This window comes from Rissa tridactyla, chromosome 1 (assembly GCF_028500815.1).
Source record: "Rissa tridactyla isolate bRisTri1 chromosome 1, bRisTri1.patW.cur.20221130, whole genome shotgun sequence".
NCBI lineage: Eukaryota > Metazoa > Chordata > Aves > Charadriiformes > Laridae > Rissa > Rissa tridactyla.
The window spans coordinates 182463277-182484670 of NC_071466.1; the positions used below are offsets into that span (position 1 = coordinate 182463277).

A 21394-nucleotide genomic window follows, 5' to 3' on the forward strand; every position below is an offset into this window, starting at 1 on the left:
ACAGGCAGAGTGGAACTATTGTTTACGTTGTTCTGCGTGCAACGGGACCAGTGTAGCCAGGTTTCCTATAGATACACCTTCCTGTTCCCCTTCCCAATGGCAGTCGTCCCAGCTCCTAACCAGTATCCCTTCTGACATCCTTTTTAAAAAAACTTCCTTCTCTGCTGTAGCTCTTTTCCTCCCCTTTCCCCCTCTCTGTCTCCTCCTCTTCCTCCTTCCACACATCGTCTGAGATGGACAAGGGGCAGCTTTTGTTTCTGCTTGTACTAAGCGCACGTGCGCTGGCTTCTCTGTCTGGGCTGCCTGCTGGCCAGACATGCAGTGAGCTCACACTGCAGCTCTTCTCTACAGGCGCTGTTATTCTTAATCCTTCACCTCTAACTGGCTACTAATTGCTGGGAAAATGGTAGTTATTTAACAATTTTGACACCTCTTTCCCTCTGTTACATTTGCTTGAAACCGGGCAGAAGTTACTGGGAGGGACATCTGAAGGGTGGTGCAGCTGAAATACACGCCAGTCAAACACACCTTTACGAAACCTGGCTAAAAAGAATTGATATAACAGAGATGCCTCAAATTTTTCATGGATATCTATTGTACTCAGAACTGTCAGAGTATACGTGATTAATATTTATAGCTAACGACTATTGTTCGGAAGTTTCACTGTGGAGAACACTGTGTTTTTCACATGCACGTTTTTCAGTAGTTATAAATCATTTAGACGTAACAGCTTTTAAATTCATATCAAAATACAGCCCACTGAATGGCAAATATCCCTTAGTTGAAATATTTAAAGACATACTTTTGATAAGTTTAGCTTTTGCAGACAAAAGATAAAGAGTCGCTAAAAATGCAACATTATATCAGAAAACAATATGTGCTGACTGAAATAGTTTCTCTTTTGCCTTTCCTGTGACTGGACAAATGAGGAGAGAACAAGGAAACAGCTGGTTAAACACAGATGAATCATAGTGAAAAAGCACACAGACAGAGATTAAAAAAGCCGTCTTTGCTACAGACCACAGGGACCGAAATCCTCTTCTTTCAAATAAGACACAATTAGGAAAGGAAGAAGGCCTCCCGCATGAAACACCTGTAAAACTTATTCCTATGAAAGGCACGGTAATGCAACAGACGTACCGTCTTCACTGGTATGGGGCTCTGTACTTGCATCCTGGTCCACTTCCTCTAATGTACCATGTTCGCTGTATGGGCTGTCACTGAAGGGAAACAAAAAGTCGAGCAGAGGGAGAAACCACAGCATGAAAAGGATGCTTCAGAGGGCATTAAACCCCAGTCCCTTTCTTCCCCAGTCCACTGGGGGTAACTGATGTCCTCCACGCATACCCAAAATAAGTCCCGTCCCCCACCCTGAGATTATTTATTCTTACAGTGTTGTAAAGCTATGTGCAACATAATTCTCATGACATGCTATGAATACACAATTACTGAAGAAGTCTACACACCTCCTTCAAACACCTTCAGTTACTAAGAAGTTCCCAGAACCTTTGAATCCTTTCCCTTATGAAAAGGGTGTGTGTGTTGCTAAGAGGGGAAAGGAGCAGGGGGAAGGTATGATAAGCTGAAATTTGTTAAGATGGTTCACAGTCAGAAAGCCAGTTTCTGGCTGTGTGCTCTGCATAGTACACCTGGAATTCTGGCTGTCTCTGGCTGAACACAAGGGTAGCTTCCTCCACAAATGTTGTAGGGAATCTCATCATAATTGCCTTTGCTTCATGTTTCTTACAGCTAACGCTTTCCCATGTGAACCTGAATGCTCTTCTCGTTTATCTTCATACTTCTATTCTGTGCAAAAGTCATTCTGTATCACGGGAGTTATCCAGACAACCAGCCTAATGATTTTGTTAAGGAGATAGAAGGGTAATATTCTGACTTACCAGTAGTCATCTCCAGCCATGCATTTTTCATACACCGGGCCATCAAGTTCTTTAGCATCTGGAAAAATAGCCTCATGATGGATGATGATAGTTTTGATTATCTCATTCACGTGTGCCTGACAAGACACCTGGTCTTGTATGTCTGGAACAGGCATTAGGGTTGGCCCAAAACAAATAGCCAGGTTGTATGGATCCATCATGTTTTCATCGCTGTACTGTGAAAGGCTGTTATAACAGAAAAATCAAGAAAAATTGACTTTTCCACTGCGACTAACCTTATTCTGAAAACTAGAAGAAACTTTATTTTCCATCACAACTTGTAGATTTTCTGTTCCCCTTGACACTTAATCCCACATAACGCAACAAATAAAAAAAGGGAATTTCATCAGTAGGCTATACACGTTATAAAGTGAGTTTATAGCACATGTATGTATGTAGATGAATGTGTTCCTACACTATTGTGTTTAGTGTACACTGACTTAATGGGCTAATGTAAAATGCATCAACTGCTGCTGCTTCTATCTCATCAGTGCTTATCCTTGGTGGCCCGAGTGGACTGGATCCAAAGTGGATCATGCTTATCATTTCTCATCAGACGCTGATGCACCTCTCCCATCAACTGGCTATATAACTTAGGCAGAGTGAGTTGTCTTCTGGAGGTTGGTAAGTTCCTGGATCTTGCAAAGGCTCCTGTGACTTCTGGTTTCTGTTTTTACCATATAACCTAAAATCCCTGAGTGCCTTGCCTTCTGCCCATGAACTCCTGTAGGGGTTTCATTTTGGAAGCAACCAAACAAAAGGCTTTAATTGTTCTTATTAACCAACTTCTGCAAGGCCTCTTTTCCTCCAGAAAATTCAACATTACTAGTTTTCAATTTTTATTTTAAACGAGAAGTTGCTCTTTATTCCCTTGTTAAAAATCATTGGCATTTTTGGTCAAAATGCTGGCTTTTGAGTGGTTCTGTGCAAGGCCAGTCAAACAGAACCTGAAGCACTGGGATACTTCAGTGTTGTTCTGCACTCTGAAGCAGCATATGAATTAGTAAGTCTGGTTGTGTTTAAATACAGCATCATATTCCCTTTAGAAAGGGAATTTTAGAGAGTGTACATGTACAAACAATACAAACTGAAGAGGCAAATGACTTCTAAATGACTCCATAACTAGCTTGTAAAATTAATCATACTCTCCTCTTTCTTATGCTATGATTTGTTATCATATCCCGTGTGTTAATTGGAGACATCTTGTTCTACTGATTTATGAGGTGGTTCAGCCTGTATATGTGTACAAGAATGTGTAAAAAAGATTATCATCCTGAAACATGTGAAGTTCTGCTGGTGGCTAGTAACATGTGGTGCTCCTCAGGGCTCAGTACTGTTCAACATCTTCATGAATGGCCTAGACAACAGGATGGGGTGCACACAGCCAGTTTACAGATGATGCCACACTGTGGGGGACAGCAGATATGCTAAAGGGCAGGGTTACCATTTAGAAGGACCTTGACAAGACGGAGGAATGGATGAACAGGGATTTCATCAAGTTTAACAAGAATGAATGCAAAGTCCTGCCACTGGGATGAAATAATCCCATGTATTATTACAGTCTGGAGCTGACTGTTAGATATCACCTCCCAAGGAAAAACACTGGGAAAAGCACTTCTTGGGCAAGAAATTGGATGTAATTCAGCAGTGTGTCTTCCAGAGATGAAGGCTAGTTACATATGTGTCTGTATTAGGAAAAGCAAAGCCAGCAGGTCAAGGGAATTGATTATTCCCCTTCCACTTGGTGCTCATGAAGTCAAGACAAAGCCTTGAGCAACTTTATTTAACTTTTGAAGCTTTGAGCAGGTCGCTAGACGAGATGACATCAAGCCATGAGGTCTGATGACCTCATGTGGCCAAGCAGGCCTAACTGCATGTGCAAAAAGCAGACCTGTATTTGCAGAAAGTCAAACTATGGGAATGTTTTGCACCAGGAGCAGTTTGGAGGCATATGAGATTTAGCCTGCTTTCTGAATTGCATTCCTGTGGAGAGCGCAGATGTAGCTAACATGACCATGTAACCGGTACAATGTCACACAACTCTGGCCAATCTGTATGTCTAAGTAGAGGAGAAGCTGCGATATAAGCCTATGAGATATTTACACAGTGTGTCTATAGAGGGACGAATGTATGTTTTCAATGAATGGTTATTTTCATAAAACTTTAGATCTCTGCCTTTCTTTTAAATATTGCTTGAAAGTGGTTCAGAAATTACTAGAAGAAAGGAAATGGGAACAGCTGTGAATACAGGTACACTCATAACCTGGCTGCAAGGACCCTGTTTCTATAGGAACAGACAGGATGGATGAAACGGGGAAGGTCACGAAGACAGAATGAATCAGCAGAGGGCAAATTTAGAAAAAAAAAAGAGGAAAAGGGCACTATGAAAACGGATATAACAGGAAACAGACAATATGGCAGCAGAAAGAGAAAAGCTAGAATCAGGGCAAAGTGCACAAGCAGCAAAATTTGCAGTGAAAATACTGGGGTCAGCAAAACTGGAGCGGGCTGTGAAGGACTAGAAGGAGAAACACAGTGCAATTGCCCAAGCTGGCTTTTATTTTCTCTTTGAGAATGAAGAATTTTTTCTGGAATGATAAAGACACAAACACCCCTTTCCCTTTCTCACACAACCCTCCTTGCAGCAGCTGCCCGTGTTTTGCAATGTGAGAACCAAGCTACTTTATATCAAAAGCATACACAGGGGATGTATGTTCTCTACACTGGTAGCCCTATTACCAGAAAATAGAAACAGCAACACGGTGTCTCACCCTGGCAGTGCCTAGCATCAAATAGGTAGCCTGTGCTGCTTGAATATACTGTTTATTTTTCCCATCAGGAGATTAAAATCAGCTTGAGATAAGGAAAAAAAATATTCTACTTTTAAATTACCTAAATTATTTTTAATGTGGTTACAGTTTGTATTTGTTATTTTTCTTATCAGCTTATTTTGTTATCAGCTTTAATGCTGTATCCTGCGCTCCCCATTTCAAACACCACTTTAATCTGTCTTACTGCAACCTTGCTCAGTTTTGCACAACTGGAATTTTAGTTTGAATGGAAACTGGTGTTTTCCTTCTATTTTCATTGCCAATTAGAAGATAATATTTTGTGTTACGTGGAGCTTAAATATAAATTCTACACAGAATATGAGTAAACCCAAAGAACTTCAGTACCAGCAGAGGAAGGCAGATAAAGATACAGTATCTTGGGGAATGATAAAGCACTTACTGGTTGAGGAAGGCGAAGAGGTATCTCATCACTATAAGGACCGACCTGGGCAAAGTAAGAAGGAGTTTGCGGATGTGAAGAGCCCTCTCATAGAGATTGTCTATTCCTGCAAACAGAAGAAAGTATTTTAAGTTCCCTTTCATATGGTGGTCTAAAATAGCATTCAGTCAGTTTACTCAATTTACTTTGACTCTTTACCATCACATGTCCCTAAAAAAAATCTTCTCACTTTGGCCTATTAGAAAAATAAGATGTAAAAGTCCTTCTCCCTCTCATTAAAACCACACAGTTTAAAAGTAACATCTTTAAATATAAGAAGTCATAAATCTGCCTACGTCACACCCAGTGCCACTTGCCGAGCTAGACAGCTCACAAAACCACAATACCCATATATAAATCCAAGGCACCCAGGAGAGACGTTTGCCATCAGTTTCAAATACAGATTCATTCTCTTTATTTGAATGTTCATATCAGATATAATATTCCAATTGCTGAGCTTCTCTAATGAGTTTTCTTAATCAAATGTCCAGCTATGACCCTCTTAATGGCCAAGTAGGAGAAAGGCCTTATGTTTTACAGCGTGTAAGCAACAAACACAAAGATCACATCTATTTTCCCAAAATTCATCTGAAGCAGCAAAACAAGGTCAGCTTAATAAAAACATCAGTTCTTAATGTCTTATAACAAGGATGTATTATCTTCTATGTTGGTCAGAAAGATTGTGCGGCTCCAAGTGGTGTAGTGATGGGATAAAAGGATAAATTGTTTTTCAAAATAAGTAACATCTCAATTTTTTACTTAATGTGTTTTCTGTGTAAATGACACTGTTAGAAACAACCTAAAATTTCAGTAATGCTTTTTACATCAGCCTAGAAAAAAATGCTGCAATTTACACCATCTAGGGGGAATCTTATCAGACTACAGAAATACTGTCCAGTGGCACTGAAATGGATATTCAAAAATTTGGAAAAGAGAAACAGGAACTGATTCCAATAGCTGAAAAGCCATTTGTACCACAAAATGGGATATTTAACAGCGCGCGTTTAAAGTAATTACTTACATAAAAGCATGGTAACTGTAAACAGAATTCCTGGTGTTTATTCCTGCTCTTTTGTATGGCTGTTTCTACCAATCAGCATTTACTTGTAGATGCAAAATGTGTGCTGACTTACGTTTCTTAGAAGAACAACCGGTATCTAGTAATCAGTATTTTGGTAGCAAGACCTAAGCATAAGCAGAGCATGATGGCAGCGAGACTTCTGTTTACTACACAGACGTGCTGTACTTCATTAGGAAATGCCAGTGTGGTAAACTAAGGGGGAAAACCTGTTCCCACACCTGCATTTAGAGGAGACGCCACTGTCTCAACAGCACTAGCGTGACGAGGAAACGAAGATTTTGGGATGGGGTGAGGCTTGGCCCCGTGGGAGTTTCTGCAGAAGGAGAACAGCCCACCACTGCTTGCACGAAGGAAGCCCACTTGGATTGTGGTATTTACTGTGGGAGCAGCAAAGTGAAACTCCTGTGCGAGGTAAAATCCTGTTCCCTAGCAGAGTGGCTGAAGGCTGGAGCGGTGTCCCTGATAAGATGCCACTGACTGCCACAGAGATGGTGGGGAAAAAGACTGCTGACAAGTTGTATAATTTATAACCTAATGAGTCACACTGAACCCAAACGTTAGCTGAAGACCAGTTCAAGCCATTACACTTTCTCTAATGGAGTATGGGACTTGAAATTTATTTTTATGTTTCTGTTAAACCTGGACTGCATGAATCAAGAAGTATTCCTGGTTACTGGTTACGAAATGGGAGTGCATGGCAGGGATGTGCTACGCCTGGGAACTCCTCACACAGTGAGGATCTGCAGGGCAACCACACTTCTCCTCTCCCTTTCCAGTGCATACCATACCTTGGAGATGCCAATGCATCTGCAAGACCCTCACTTCTGCACTGCAGTGCCACACTGCTGTTCTGCACAGCCCACAGACACCAGTTTCACCACAAGGCCTTTCTCCACCTGCCTAAACTAAGCAACGCTCCAAAACTAAGTGGAAGAAGCCTGACCGTATCTTCAATTCCCCAAATTCCAACAAAGGCAGCTACTGTTAAAGCCAGCAGCACCTTGTGAGTCTCCAGCTCAGCCGACCTTCTCCCTGAGAAGCTTGTCTCCGAGCCTCTGTACACAGAGTTGCAGGTCTGGGTGGTTTTGAGCCTGCGTGCATGTGTGCATGTGGATTTTCTATGGAGTGGGGCTGAGGGAGGAAGGTCCAAATGTGCTTTGGTTACATCTTTCAACACTCCCGCCTCAGCAGCGCTGCTGTGCAGTGCTGTGGCACAGCTCCTCTCCAGCTTTTCTGCCCTGCGTGCCGCATGTGGGAAGCTGGAGGGAAGTTGTGATGCAGCACCAAGACCTGTCTGCTGCATTAAAGCCTTTCCTGGCTAATGCCTTGTGCTGCAGACCTGCCTCTTCCAGCCAGTTCTGGAGACCAGCCCTGGACCAGGTCCAGTCATCGCCAAACGCAAATCAGACCCGAGAAATGCACTGGCCAGGCTCCCAGGTGGGTCCAGCAGCTCCTTCCAGCAGTGTGCTGCCTATCCGGGTGCAATAGCTCTGTCTAAACTAGTGAGCTAAACCAAGATGGGGCACAGTCTTGAACACTGGCAGGCAGCTACCCCAGGGTAGTTATCACACTCTCCAATGTGCTTGTCATCTGTGCCAACTACAACTCTTCCAAGCAGTTCCTAGACATGGTTCACAGGATGCATGAGCCAGGAACTGGTCCCAGTAGGTGGCACGGACAAGACAGAGTGGGTACAGAGGGTCTGGCTGTATGGCCATGTATTGAGCTATCCCAGCTGCCCTGCTAGGAGTGTGATCAGTACTAAGTTCTAGCAAGTCGCCTCTGTACTGAAGCAGTTACAAGCTATACATGCTGGAATGAGGTGTGTGTATTTCCAATACCTTCCTGGTAACCCAGTCCCAGTTTCCATGAAAGCCCCTTTATTGAAAATCCAAACTACTGCCAAGTGGTAAATTGGTGTGCTTTACACGTAACTTCAAAAGGCTTGTTTTATTTTCTCAGTGATTTGGTTTAAAGGAGATAGGTAATAATGTTATGTATTTACGTGCTGCTTTTAAACGAGGAGCCAAATTTCATAGTTGCTTCTGTGTATGCAGCGCATGAGTGTTTGGGTATGTAGGAAAGAAGGAATGAATACAGAGTGATCTTTCTGCATCCAGACAGAAAGAATTTACAGCTCTGCTGCTTCCCATGCAGAGTGAAGAGAAATCATTGCTTTGCCTCCACCGGATTTTCTGAAGGGAGCCTTGGGGCAGAACTGCCATCCAGGCTGCAACCTGGCTGCTGCGAGGAAGCACTGGCAACCCCAACGCTGCAGAAAGCTGGTTTTGTCTCCCTCTCACAGCACTTCTGTCAGAGACCCTCCTTTCATTACTCTGATTTTCAAGAACTGTCATTAGCCCGACCTCAGCGCCCGGTGAGGTATTACCTGTTTCTCAGCTAAGAAAACTGAAGTACTGGTATTACATGGCTTGTCCTAATAATGCAATTAGCCGCCAAGCAGCAACAGATATCAGGGGATTTGAAAACTGGATCATTACTCTAATGATATGATGAGAGTCACATCCCTGAACACAAGCAACAGGACAAGCCTCTGGCAAGGCCAAACACACTGAAAACGAACGTGTTTTATCTGACTGTGGAGCAAGGCAGGGAAGGGAGAACCTGTGTGAAGGACACATGAATATCAACCACAAATCAAGACGACCATCAGGTAAATATCACAAATAGAAATGGTTATTATTTTCTAGTTCCCTGTTCTCAGAGCAGAGCAAAACTTTTGGAGCTCTGGTTTGACACACCTGCCTTCCAGACCCATCTCAGCCACAGGGGTCAAACCCACAAGCAGGAGAGCTTCCTGCCAGCCAGACGAGAAGGTGTTTGGTGTGGGAACACTGTGCTCCTGTCCAAGTGGAGCTATGGCACAGCCAGGAGCACAGGAGATATTTGTGGGGTGAAACAAGAGAAGGGGAAGAGGCCAGCTTCTGGGGCTTCATGACTATAGCGCTCTGTGGAAGAGTTGGGCACTATGCCCGGAACTATTAATGTATTTTTATCAGACAATAATGGAGCAAAGCACCCTAATAATGTAAGGAGCTTGGTTTTCTGTGTATCCATAAAATTATCTAGCATCTAAGCATCAGAGGTGTTTAGAATCTAAGGAGCCTCCACCAGCTCCTACAAAAAAAAGAAAAACAGAGAGCCTGGAGGACTCTCCAGATATCACTTAAGTTAAAGTCTCACACTTTGACTTCACCTTAATCACCTCTGAGAGATGTCTGTCTAACCTGTTCATAAAATCCTCCAAAGAGGCAGATCACAACCTCCACAAGAAAATTTGTTGAGAGCAATGTTGCATTGCTCTTGGAAAACATTTGTTTATTGATCTCTCACAGACTTCCTCTGCAAACGTTCCTTGTCCTTGAACTGGATGGATGAATCCAGCTGAGACTCATGTCATTGCATAAATGAAAGAATTACTTATCAGCTAGCTGCCTCTTTGTCAGCCACGGGCTAAGGACCAGTTCTCAATAGCATGAGATAGGCATAAATCCTAACTACTCAAGCCTTAAAAGGTATGATCTTCATCCTTCAAGAACACTGGAACCTGCTCTGGAGAGGTGGTGTCACCTTTGCGTACTGCAGAGACACACAGAATAAATGAATGTCCACTTTTCTCTTCCATGAGAAATAACATATTTTAACCACCTGGTGACTCACAATGAGGTTTTTGCAAAGGCAGACTCTAAAGTGAAACAGATCAGAAGTGAACAATCTGCCTCAGAAAAGTAAAGAAAACCTGAGAGGGGAGAGGACATAATTACTAACACAAGCCCACAAAAAAAAACCAAAACCCAAACCTAAATTATAAATGAAGACAGGGATACATTCATCCTAAATAACATTGAGAAAATGTAAATTGAAGTTTAATTAAGCAATAATCCTGAAGTAGTGGAGCATGTAAAAGGCAATAAATATTCAAATATATAAATGCAGTGCTTTGGTGATGGAGAACAAAAGACCTTTGCAAGACAGCAGTTGCTGGTGGTTCCGAAATATTTTGGGCCAACCGGACAGCTACATGCCTTTATCACTCTGGTTTAGTTTAAAAATGCTACAAAAGCACTGTACTTTTCCTGGCTGTGGTTCTACACAAGGTTTCTCCTGCACTGGTGGAGAGATATGGTTATCCAACGAGGAGAAGACTCCACTTGGGAGCAGTCAGAGTTCAGAAACATGAGTTCTGTATTCATAGAATCATAGAGTGGTTTGGGTTGGAAGGGACCTTACAGATCATCTAGTTCCAACCCCCTGCCGTGGTCAGGGACACCTCCCACTAGACCAGGTTGCTCAAAGCCCCATCCACCCTAGTTGTGTCTTGTTCTACAATGCTCTGGTAACAGGCAGCCTCCATGGGCCATTCTCAGACGTAAAAAAAATGCAAACATTTTGGAAAGGGAAGATATTATTGAACAGAACATGTGGAAGGAGAAACCTAGTGTCAGCAATGAATGAATTGCGCTACACTAACAGCCGCTGCTGTGCAAGCTAAGCATATTTCACCGGCAAGGGTAGCACAAAGGAGGAAGAAGAACGCGAACAATAGTAACGTAAGCTATCCCTCTCCTTTAGGACCACTGCTTTGAAGGATAAAATCCAATGTGGTATCTCTGTGTGGGGGTCACTCACTACTTCCACTTGGAGTGGCGCCTACTAGTAACAGAGTAAATGCCTAATGCGTGTTCTACACACCCGCTGAACGTCAAATGGGATTGAGTTACACTTGCAGATATAATTTTTATGGTCAATTTGCAGCTGACAAGTAATCTACATGAATATGTATTAGTGCTGAACTTAACAATTTGTGTGTCCTTCCACTTTGGTAGATGGGTGCAATCCAACTCAAAGATATGTGTACATTAACTCAGCAGTGCCACTTACAGCTCGTTCACATCTATTTAAGAAGGCACTACAGGAGGACAAACACAACAGTCTCCACTGCCACTTAGGGAAAGAAACAGTTGTCATTTTATTGAAACTTTTTCAGGAAGAGTTGACAATTCAGAATATAGGTTTTTTACTTTTTAAGTAATGGGCAATAGTCTGGAAAAGCAATAACATAATTTCCTTCCATAACATTTATGCCTGTGGGTAAACAGGCACTGCTGGCAGCAAGGGACTGAAATGATGAAAATCGGAAGGAAAAAAGATGTAAGTCTTCATCCATCCTGGCGTCTTAGTATGTCAAATTTAAGGCAAGGGAGATGAAACAAAGAAGAATTATAATGGCCTGAGCAGAAGCTAAGCGGTTGGGGTAGCTGAGATGTGTCTGCTACTGCGCTGCACAGCTATGTGTGTAAAAGTGAACTGTAATTCACGTGTATAAGAACTCACAGCAGGAGAGGAACTGCAGTCCCCCGGCAGCGAAGGTGGATTATGGCCAGCCCTAAGCACGGCTTCAGTACCCTCTGCCTCCATGTAACTCCTGTCACAAATATTTCGCTTGTGTTTGGCCCAATCCGTTTCTAGAAAGGGGCAGAAAAGAAGTGTAGAGCAACATTTCCCCCCCCCCCCCCCTTATTCTATCCTCTGGATTGCTGAGTGCTGCTGGGAGCAACAGTAGCCGCTCCTCTTGCTGAGAATGCAGATTTATGGCCCATAATCAGATGGATTCTTTACGTTCTGTCCTACCTTTCATGCTTGCTCTGGAGAAGTCATAACTTGGCCCAGATTTTATCTAAACCAGTTCATAAGCCCAAACAGCACAACGTTGTTCTCATGAGTCTAATTAATACAAATTGCCCTAAAAGTCACAGTCATTTTGCACTGTTTCCACTGTATTTGCAAAAGGGAAAGCATTAAATCACAATGCTCTATTTCATTTGGAAATATATGCATAAATGCAAAGGAATTCCTCAGTGGCTGTTCTGAGGAAAGGTTCATTTTGCAGCTGTAGCCTCAATTATGCTTGACATCCATAACTAAGTACTTCAGTTTCAAGGGGTTTTTCACTGGCAACATTACATTTCCATATAAAATGTGTGACATTCTGCCCTTTTACAGTTTTATGTGAACATCAACTTTATGAATTTGCTTTCTCCCTCCCCTCTTTTACAACAATTTCTGCCAACAATTAAAAAAACCACAGTGACATATATCTTGAAAAACTATTTGAAAATAACTTAATGTTTGTTCCTTTCCTCACTGTTTATCAGACAGTGAATGCTATACGAATTAAGAGTATTTAAACCCTCTTAATTAAAAATGTGAAAGCTTTCTGGACTTTACATATCAACTGTGATCTAAAGAAGTTACAGTAACGTGTGTGTTCTCACAGAGGAAAGGGAGTCTGACCCTGCTCCCATTAACATGAAGACCAACATACTCAATATGTGAGGCCACATGAGCACAGAAAAAGAAACTAATGGAACTATGACAGGTTCAAAGTCTAAAGTGGGAAAAAATCTTGCCTAGACTGCCTTTTTGCAAGATATACAAAGTGTTAAGGTTAAAATGTAGCAATGGAAAGGGTCTTTGAGACAGTTAGTTTTTGATAGTATGTGCCACATAGGTGCTATTTAAACTAAACCGTGACAGGTAGTATATTCTGAAAGGCTTGTTGTTTTTTCTTTTAAATAAAAACACAACATCTTATTCCCTGCAAGCCATCTTATCCCAGGAAGTAGTGGACCACTTAACAAAGCGCGTAGACTAGGTACACAGCTGTAAAAACACTCCACCTCAGGCTTCTGAGACAATCAGAAGATGCAGACACATCGTTCCCAGCATGTGGTTCTGGGGCTGGCTGTGGGTGCAAGGCACAAGAGCTGTTTCTTTCTCTCCTCACACTGCATTCAAACCCCCCACTGCGACAACACAAAGTAAACCCACCCCAATGTGCTCAAAGATAAAAGCCCTTTTGTCCTGGCGTGTTCCAAACTTACCTCTCCTCCCTCCACTGAAGGAAAGCATCGACATGCCATTTCAGAGCGCCCTAAAGATAACCTTGTGGAAACCAAACCAAACAACAACAAAATCCTCATCCCCTGGCTGCCTCCAAAACCTGCCAGGAACAGATCTGAGACACTTACAACACATTATCAGGCAGAAAAACCAATGCTTTCTTCTGTAACAGCAACCGCAGAAGCCAAATCTAGCAAAACTACTCAGTCATTACACCTCATTTTGACAAGCTGTTGTAGAGATGATAATCCAGACTTATGACAGCCTCAGAGAACAGCTAGTCTAAACCAGGATCAGATGGCAACACCTCTTTCCCAGTAACTGTCCCATTTAAAAATGTGGCTGGGAAAAGCAGTGACTTTGTTCCAGGCTATTGACTCCTACTGATTTCAGCTCTGCTGGATGATACTATTATTTAAAAAACCCAGGTTGTCAATTCTTTCCCAAGAAAATAATCCACTGCCTGCTTTGAACACGCACAGTTGGACATCCTCTGAGGAAACTGAGGCCTAAGGCTAGGGATCTAGTATTCACTGCCATTTTTCTTGATGTTCTTATTAACAGAAAACTATTTTGGGATAACTGAATTGGATCCCCCTCAGAGAGTGATGCTCTGAGAGGTTGGTGACTCTCTCCCGCCTGTGCAGGTGCCGCGTACACATACTCAGTCCATTGAACTTCTGCCCCTTTTTACAAATTGCCTATCCTGCCTTCAAAAGCTTCAACGGTGAACGGAAACTTTTTGAAATCACCCAGGTTCCTCTTCTTGGAACACAGAAGAACATTGGTTGCTTTGGGCGAATATTTTTTGCATCTCCTAAGCACTCACGTGTATCATCTCTGTAAGCCACAACCTCGTTCTTGATATTTTACAATTCTATTCAAAGCTCTTTAACACAGCTGAGTGCAATACCATCTCCACATATAAGAACCACCATTTCCATTTTTCTTTATGCTTAGTCAAAATAATAAAGTCGTAAAGAGATCCAATGGGCAGAATCTGACAGCAGAAATTTTGAAAAGGAAATCTGGTACAAATGTTTAACGACGGAAGTGATTAATCATTTGAACAGCTTATCCAAGAATGTGGTAGATTTTCTGTCAACTGAAGCCATTAAATCAATAAATTTTTCCAGCAGACATGCTTTAATTCATCCAGAAGTTATGGAAATCAGCACAGGTTTATTAGGTAAAGTTCCATCATCCCTGTCATGCAGAAAATCACTCAGTCAAAATGACCCCTTTTTAGATTTCAATTTCTATGACTCGCAGACATTTTCTGGGCTGTGGCGCTGCAGTTAGCTAAAGCTGAACTCAGGCAGAACCAAGATTATGCTTCCTAAAGAGACCTTGTCCCCCTTGGCATCCCCCTTGCGTGGGATCAGACTGTTAAACTGCGGCTTTGAGGTCCTGCAGGACTCCTCAGTACCACCGAGTCTGTAAATAGCAACAGCTGCAGAAAATCCCGCAAAAAACCCAAACCAAAATATTGCTCACTGATCTGGTCACAGGGATCCAGGTATCCGTAGCCTGCAGGCTGAATTACTGCAATCCTCCCTATCTGGGAAGGAAACCACACAAGTTGGGCTCCCCCGGCCGGGAGCAGAAAAGCCCATCTGCTGGCCAGCCCAGGACACTGCGTACACATCCATCTGCGGTCCTGACTGCTGGGCTCAGACCCTTTTGCCAAAATAACACAGTTCGGAGAGATCCTGCCCTAATTAATAACCTCAAAGGACTGGCCCTCGTTACCTGTGAAACTGCCTCTCTCTCCATTCATCTAAAGCAGGCGAGTTACAAAGGAAGGGTTGAAAGGAGGAAATTCTCCCACAAAGCTAGCACCTCTGACCGCTTCTAATGGACCCACAGGGAACAGTAAGCCTACTGATGGTTGGCTTGGCCTCACCTCTCCTCAACATCTGCAGGGATCTGGGAACTAGAAGGGGTTTTCTGCGTGCCAGAGCAATTCACTCATCCACTGAGAACTTCCTAAATTACTACAACCTCTCTGTGTCTGGCTATGAACACCAGCAGTGCACAGATGCACACAACGCTCCTCCTGGGCATCCCATTACAGCGTGGTCATGCTTTTGTGTTGGAAGGCAGACTGAGCGCTTCTGCAGACAACCAGGACTCATCTGCTCCCCTCCATTCCTGCACTGAAGGGTTTTCCTGGTTGGATCGGGGGTTTTAAGCTGAGCACAATAAAGGTCAAGAACCACACGATATCGAGCAGTTGGTTACTTATTCACCAGCGCCGACTCCAAGCTGTGGGGCATGAAAACCTTTGTGGAAAGTATCATGCTCTGTTTGCACAGTCATGACTTCATCCTCTTCTGTCTGCCCCAGTGCACAGAGGAAAATAATAATGCATTTAAATTTAACTACCTCTTGTATACAGGAAGATATTCTTCCTGCCCTATTAAACAAAGAGTTGTAGTGTACACTAATCCCACTGGAAAAAAGGAACAACCACAGCTGCAAGTATGACTAATAACTGACCCAGACTGTTACAGATGGCAAACAAATTGTCTCAGGAATATCTGTGAAGTTAGCTCTTTTTTTCAGGCTGCTACTGTATATATGAAAATAAAATTCTATTGAGAAAGAAATAGAGATTTCTACTTACTGATACAAGAAATAAGATCATTAAATCTTTCCTTAGGAAAGACAGGATTTTCCAGCCCTCGGAAATAGAGCTTCAGTACTCCAGCAACTGAGTTAATGTCATGGTTACTTTGGTCATCTGCCAAAGGATTTTCACCTTAAAAAGTAAATAAAGTGAATGAAACACACATGCAGGAGCATTCTTGCATGCAACATTTTTAGAAGTGAGTGACATTTTGGGGGTTTTTTGTTTTTAGTGTGTGGGAGGTGGCAATGCAAGCATTCAAGTAAGATAATAAACACCGATTTAGAAATCCCAGGCTATGGCTAAACTAAAAAGCACAGCCTAAATGAAGCTTCCTTTAAATTACATCACCTAGCGATCTCCTAGGTCCTGAACTTCCAACTAAGTACTTATGGACATGCTATGATTCACAGATAGTAAAATAAAAAAGCCAAATGTTCTTATCGGATAGGGTTTCTCAGACTGTTCCTTGGGAGCTTACATAAAGCAAATATAGATAGACAATTATTTGAAATGGAAATCTGTCCTCATTCTGAAAAACTAAAACATTCAGAAACATGTGCAATCATTTTGTGAGAACACTGTATGTGAATTGAAACCCTAAAGGCCATGACTGAATATGTGCAATTTTAAAGACTTAATCTTTATTTTGAAACACTTTAAAATGTGTGTATCTTCCAGAGTAACACTAATTAGGAGAAGCAGCAATAAGGCAGATTTAAAAGGCGGAAAATAGGAGGATGTGGCTTCAGTTATCATGTAAAAACAGCTACTTCACGTATCTTGTCAAAGACAAGATCAGGTTTAACAAGATATATAACTAATCCTGAGGAGAAAAATACCGTGCATATTATTTCATGCTTTTAGTCACAAGACTTATTGCTCCAAGGGTTTTCTCATTCACAGATGATCTGCAAAAGATTTTCCCGCAAATTAAAAAAACCAGCTTCTAAAACCCAAGAAAAGAGAATGTAAGATTTAAAAAAAAAATGTAACTAGTATTGTTTTAACACAATTAGGGGATTGCTGGATCCTGGCTCCCCTAGCGGAGCAATCCTAGGCTGGGTGTTGCAAGCCACTCGTGTTTAAAAAGCTGTTTTCACTTCCTGGTGTCTTTCCCATAATTCCTCCTCTGGGGCTGAAGTTTCCTTCGGGAATGAAAACAGTGGTTGAAAATGGAGTGACCCTTTCACGACCTATATTCTCACTGGTTGTGACGCCCCTTTGGCAGAGGTACCAGAAAGCTGAGCGCCCGTATTCCAGAAGATCAAGTAACAGCGTTCTCAAATTGCATTAAGTAGTCTCTTGAATCTAATTAAAAAACATAATCTTTCCTTTCTGAGGATCTTCAAAATAAAATATAGACAAACTATTATTTGCAGTTTATCATTCACAAAAGACTAAAGCTTACAGTTCATTCAAGAGTGATCTGCCTTGTCTAAACAAAATGAAAAACGAGCTCAAGCTTCTAGGACATAACAGGGGAAAAACATGCACGTGTCATCGTTACACTTTAAGCATATGATGGTGCAAAGCTTTAGATGGAGTACATAAAGTGCATACAAACTGCTTAAATAGCCAAGAAAATAATTAGAATTTAAAAGATTTTTAAATGTCAGCTATTAAGGTGCTCAAATAAATGAAAATGCAATTACCTCTCTCAAATGAATTTTTAATATCATTGACTTCCACCTGGGAACCAGACACTCTAAAAATTCCTTGATGCTGAAGACCTGCAGCAAAGATGGGAGACAGTGGTAAGAAATGAATCTAGTTTTTAAAACACTTTTAATCTCTACTTTAAAAACAAAGCTGTGGTGGTAAATGCATTAAGCAAAAGATACACAAAAAAGTCTGGGCAATAACGAAATGACGCGATATGTTTCAGAGCTTACCATATAAATTGATAAATCTGATACAGCTTTCCACAATGAGAGGAATGACTTGTCCTGAATCCTGGAAAACAAGAGCAGAAAGAGTGAACTGCAGACCAGAAAGAGGAAACCTCCCTACTCTGGATTGAATGTGAAAATACATTTTCTTGGTCAATCCAGATGGACGTACAGTGCTGGCAAAAAAACACATAAGAAAACATATGATTTCTAACAGAGCTCTCTTCCCATTTAGGGAGGGAGGAAAGAAATAGGTGAAGAGAAAAGGTTATGGTTCTTCATTAAAATAATTGAATTGGGAAATTCAGAGACTTCATTCTCTACCTCTACCACTGTATCTGGCTAACACTGTATGTGACATCTAAGCTCATGCATGTGTTTTAGATTTTTGAAGCAAAATGAGTTAAAGCAGTGAATTTGCCTTTTAAAATGTTTATTATTAAGAATAATGACTCATTTTGAAGATGACCTCTCTGCATCCATTTAACTTACCTTTTTTTTCCTGGTAGAAAAAATCCTACATGGACCTAATTACACAGGACCTAACTCCTTGAGGTGCGCTTTTTTTTTTGTGGTAAAAAATGTTGGTCACAAACAGTTGACAAGGCCTCTTCTGGACCTCCTGGACTATCAGAAAAGTTCATGTAGAAGAGCCACCAAATGACATTGCATGGGGTATATCACGTGTCTCCCCTCCTGATCTGAACACTCCTCCGTGTTCTGCTGATTGGCGTGTCCTAACATAGGGTAGATGGTGGCTTGGCGTGTTGTTTCAGGCTGCACTAACTTGCCGGTAATAGACTGGGTGGTGAACTGCAGCCGCTTTGAGCTGAGCACGTGGTTCAGCTGCCTCTTCTGAAGGCACAAAGGTACTGGGAAAGGGAGGTCACAGCCTACACCTCCCCACTTGCAACTGGCAGAGCTCAGGAATCAAAGCTCCTGGTCTCAGCCATGATACAGCAGCAGGTCTATAGCTGTATCTTCAGTTAAGTAGAGGTGTTTTACTAAAGGAGACAAAAATGCTTGTGATGGTAGGGGGAGTGACTATACACTATTTTTCAGAGAGTTATTTGTCTTTTTCTTTTAAGCTGCTGATTTCCAAAAGAACTGTCACAGTCCTCCGTCTGTGTGTTTCTAAAAAATGGATGTTTTACCCCAAGCACATTAATGACTACAAGTCATCGAATAACTATTAAAGACACAAATCATATGATTAAAAATTATTTAGAAAAGTTGGTGCTTATGCTGGAAAAATTGCTGTTTCATAAATAATAGGTACCTTTGAAATTCTTGTCTTGGAAGCTATAATTTTTCTTTCCAAATGAATTTCAAATATGTAAGCGCTCAGAGAAGTGACTAATTCACTTGAAAGTTTAATATAAAACCAGTCTGTATTGCAAAACCATGAATTCAAAAGCACCCTGTAACTCAGAATACACATTTCCTCTTACAAACTAGTCCTACATTTTCATGCTAAATTACACTAATGGGAAGTTTATGAATTAAGTCCAAGTAGAAGAAAAGCCAACTACTAAAAAAAGTCTGAAAAATAACACACAGTGAAGCAATGAAACAATGCACTTCCTGAGATAACCTAACCCCTGATCTTCTGTGCGCTCCATGTTGTTTTAGTGGGGCTTACAAAAGACTGTACCACAAATTATGCTATTTAAATTGCGACTTGTTTGTCTTTTAATTTAAAACTAGCAAAGACTGGCTAGCCAAGAATCAGTAATGACTGGGTGAGCATTTTCTGTTTTGAGTTGTGTCATGATTCAGTAACAGCTGAATAAAAAAATCCCCATGGAACAGGTCAGCTGCTAAAACCAGGAATACCATCATCTTCATCAACACTGAGCAGCCTGGCCCTCCAAAAAAGCAGAGTATTAGAAAACATGCACAACATGCACCCGTATCTCCTGTTAGTACACCGGTTCATGCAAAGAATATAAAGCCTCCGAAAAGATAGTGTTTGCAGTAAGAAATTACAAAAAAATAAATTACTTTCATACCTGGTTTTGGAGAATCTGTCCAGAACCATGCACAACTTTGTAGTTAAGTAATTCCCTGAAATAATCTAAACTAACAGCTTTGGATTTTGGATCTAATGACAGGGAAGTAATTTGAAGTAACAATCTGTGTTGGTGAAATGTCAAGAACAGTGACCCTACCGCTGCTGTGAATTTAATCTGATGTGTGTAGTCAGTGAATGTATGTTTGGGACTAATTATCACTTCTTATGATGCAAAAATGTAACGAGAAGCAATTTGGTGCAATACTGTATTTCACTAGCCGTAACCCTTTTGTGCCTGCCAAAATGACTCACCCCTATCAGGAATGATATAGTCTTTGGGCAGCGATGCTTTCCCAGGTCAGCTCCCACATTGGCAAATCTGTCATAATGCTACAGCTTTCTTTTCCTCTTTCCTTTTGAAAGACAAACTATCTAGGAATCTCCACTTGCAAGTAAGCCCTGTCACCCACACTGCCATGTAGTGCAACCCTGTTCTCTGTGAGGAGAAATAATGGGGTACCACTTCTCCTGATTTGTTCTCTGCTTCTCTAATCCAGGGGCTTTTTGTTGTGGGAGTTTCTGCTTCTTTGCTTACTTTCATCCTTGAGCAAGAAACTGTTCATGATATTCACCTCTTGCATCCTGTGATGATTCCCTGAAAGTCTTTGCACCTCACAGCACCGACTGCGTAATAATAATAATAGTTTTCCCTATAGTTGTACTGAGGGTTGCTGAAAGCTCCATTCATAGACAGCTAAACTGGTATGGTGCCACTGAGCACAGAATTTGTTCTGCAAAATATTCTGCCGCTAGCCATATTGCACAGGAAGAAAAAAAATAAATCCCTCTAACATTCAAACCCAGTTCCCAGAGCTTGCAGTCAGGAATTTCGTTCACTGTGTTTATAAATGTATTGTTACATATTTTTTGAAGTTTTCTTTCCTTTAGCTCTGTCAGCTACTGTCCAGAGGCACTAATTAACTGTGATGAGCAGATGCTTCTTAATGAATAAGGGAATACCCATCATTTAAGACTACGATCACTCCAGAGTTGTGCTCTGGTTCAGTTTTGCCTGCCGTACTCATACACTTATTTCTTAATGCAAACTTCTCCCTCCGGGTCTTTGAAAGAACTAGTTTTGAGCCAGGTGTGAATGCAACCCGAGAGCGAGGCAGAGATGGTTCTCTTGTCACCAGAACTATACCTGATGTCTCGTGTGAGAGTTCCTTCGGCCTCGGCTAGAAGCATTATTAGAAATAAAAGTACAAGAAAGAAGAAGATAGTAAATACAGCAAAGACACAAGATCCAGAATAGCGGTGATCACAATTTCACACAATATAATAAATTCCTAAAGTCATAGGAAATCAAAAGCTGGATATCAAACCCAGGGCAATGCTGCTTCTCCACAGACTTTGAATACTGAATGTAACAAAAATGGCAAACAGGAAATTGTGGTAAGTCGTGGGATGCACTACATCCTATCTTCTACATGATGCTACGTTTCCTAACAAAACCAGGCTGACAATACTGCCCCTACTTGATTAACAAAATCGTAAGGAGGCTAACATGAGAAATGAATCCCCCTCTTTCCCTCTGACTTCAGGAAGTATTATATTGATCAACCGGGAAAGAAAAGAGCCCCA

General features: G+C 41.6%; 1 protein-coding gene across 3 annotated transcripts in view; it reads right to left on the minus strand.

Moving 5' to 3' along the window:
* The window catches only part of SRGAP1 (SLIT-ROBO Rho GTPase activating protein 1), a 146987-nt gene that overhangs the window by 10316 nt on the left and 115277 nt on the right, over positions 1–21394 (minus strand). The window contains exons 12-18 of one of the 3 annotated variants that reach the window (XM_054182401.1): positions 20955–20988; positions 17740–17800; positions 17500–17577; positions 15842–15976; positions 5169–5274; positions 1899–2123; positions 1141–1220 (exon numbers count right to left, since the gene is read on the minus strand). In XM_054182401.1, coding sequence (XP_054038376.1) covers positions 1141–1220; positions 1899–2123; positions 5169–5274; positions 15842–15976; positions 17500–17577; positions 17740–17800; positions 20955–20988 — 719 coding nt within the window. Of the gene's footprint in view, positions 1–1140; positions 1221–1898; positions 2124–5168; positions 5275–15841; positions 15977–17499; positions 17578–17739; positions 17801–20954; positions 20989–21394 lie in introns of those variants that run through there. The other 2 variants (XM_054182416.1, XR_008463371.1) reach the window with 2 other exon arrangements.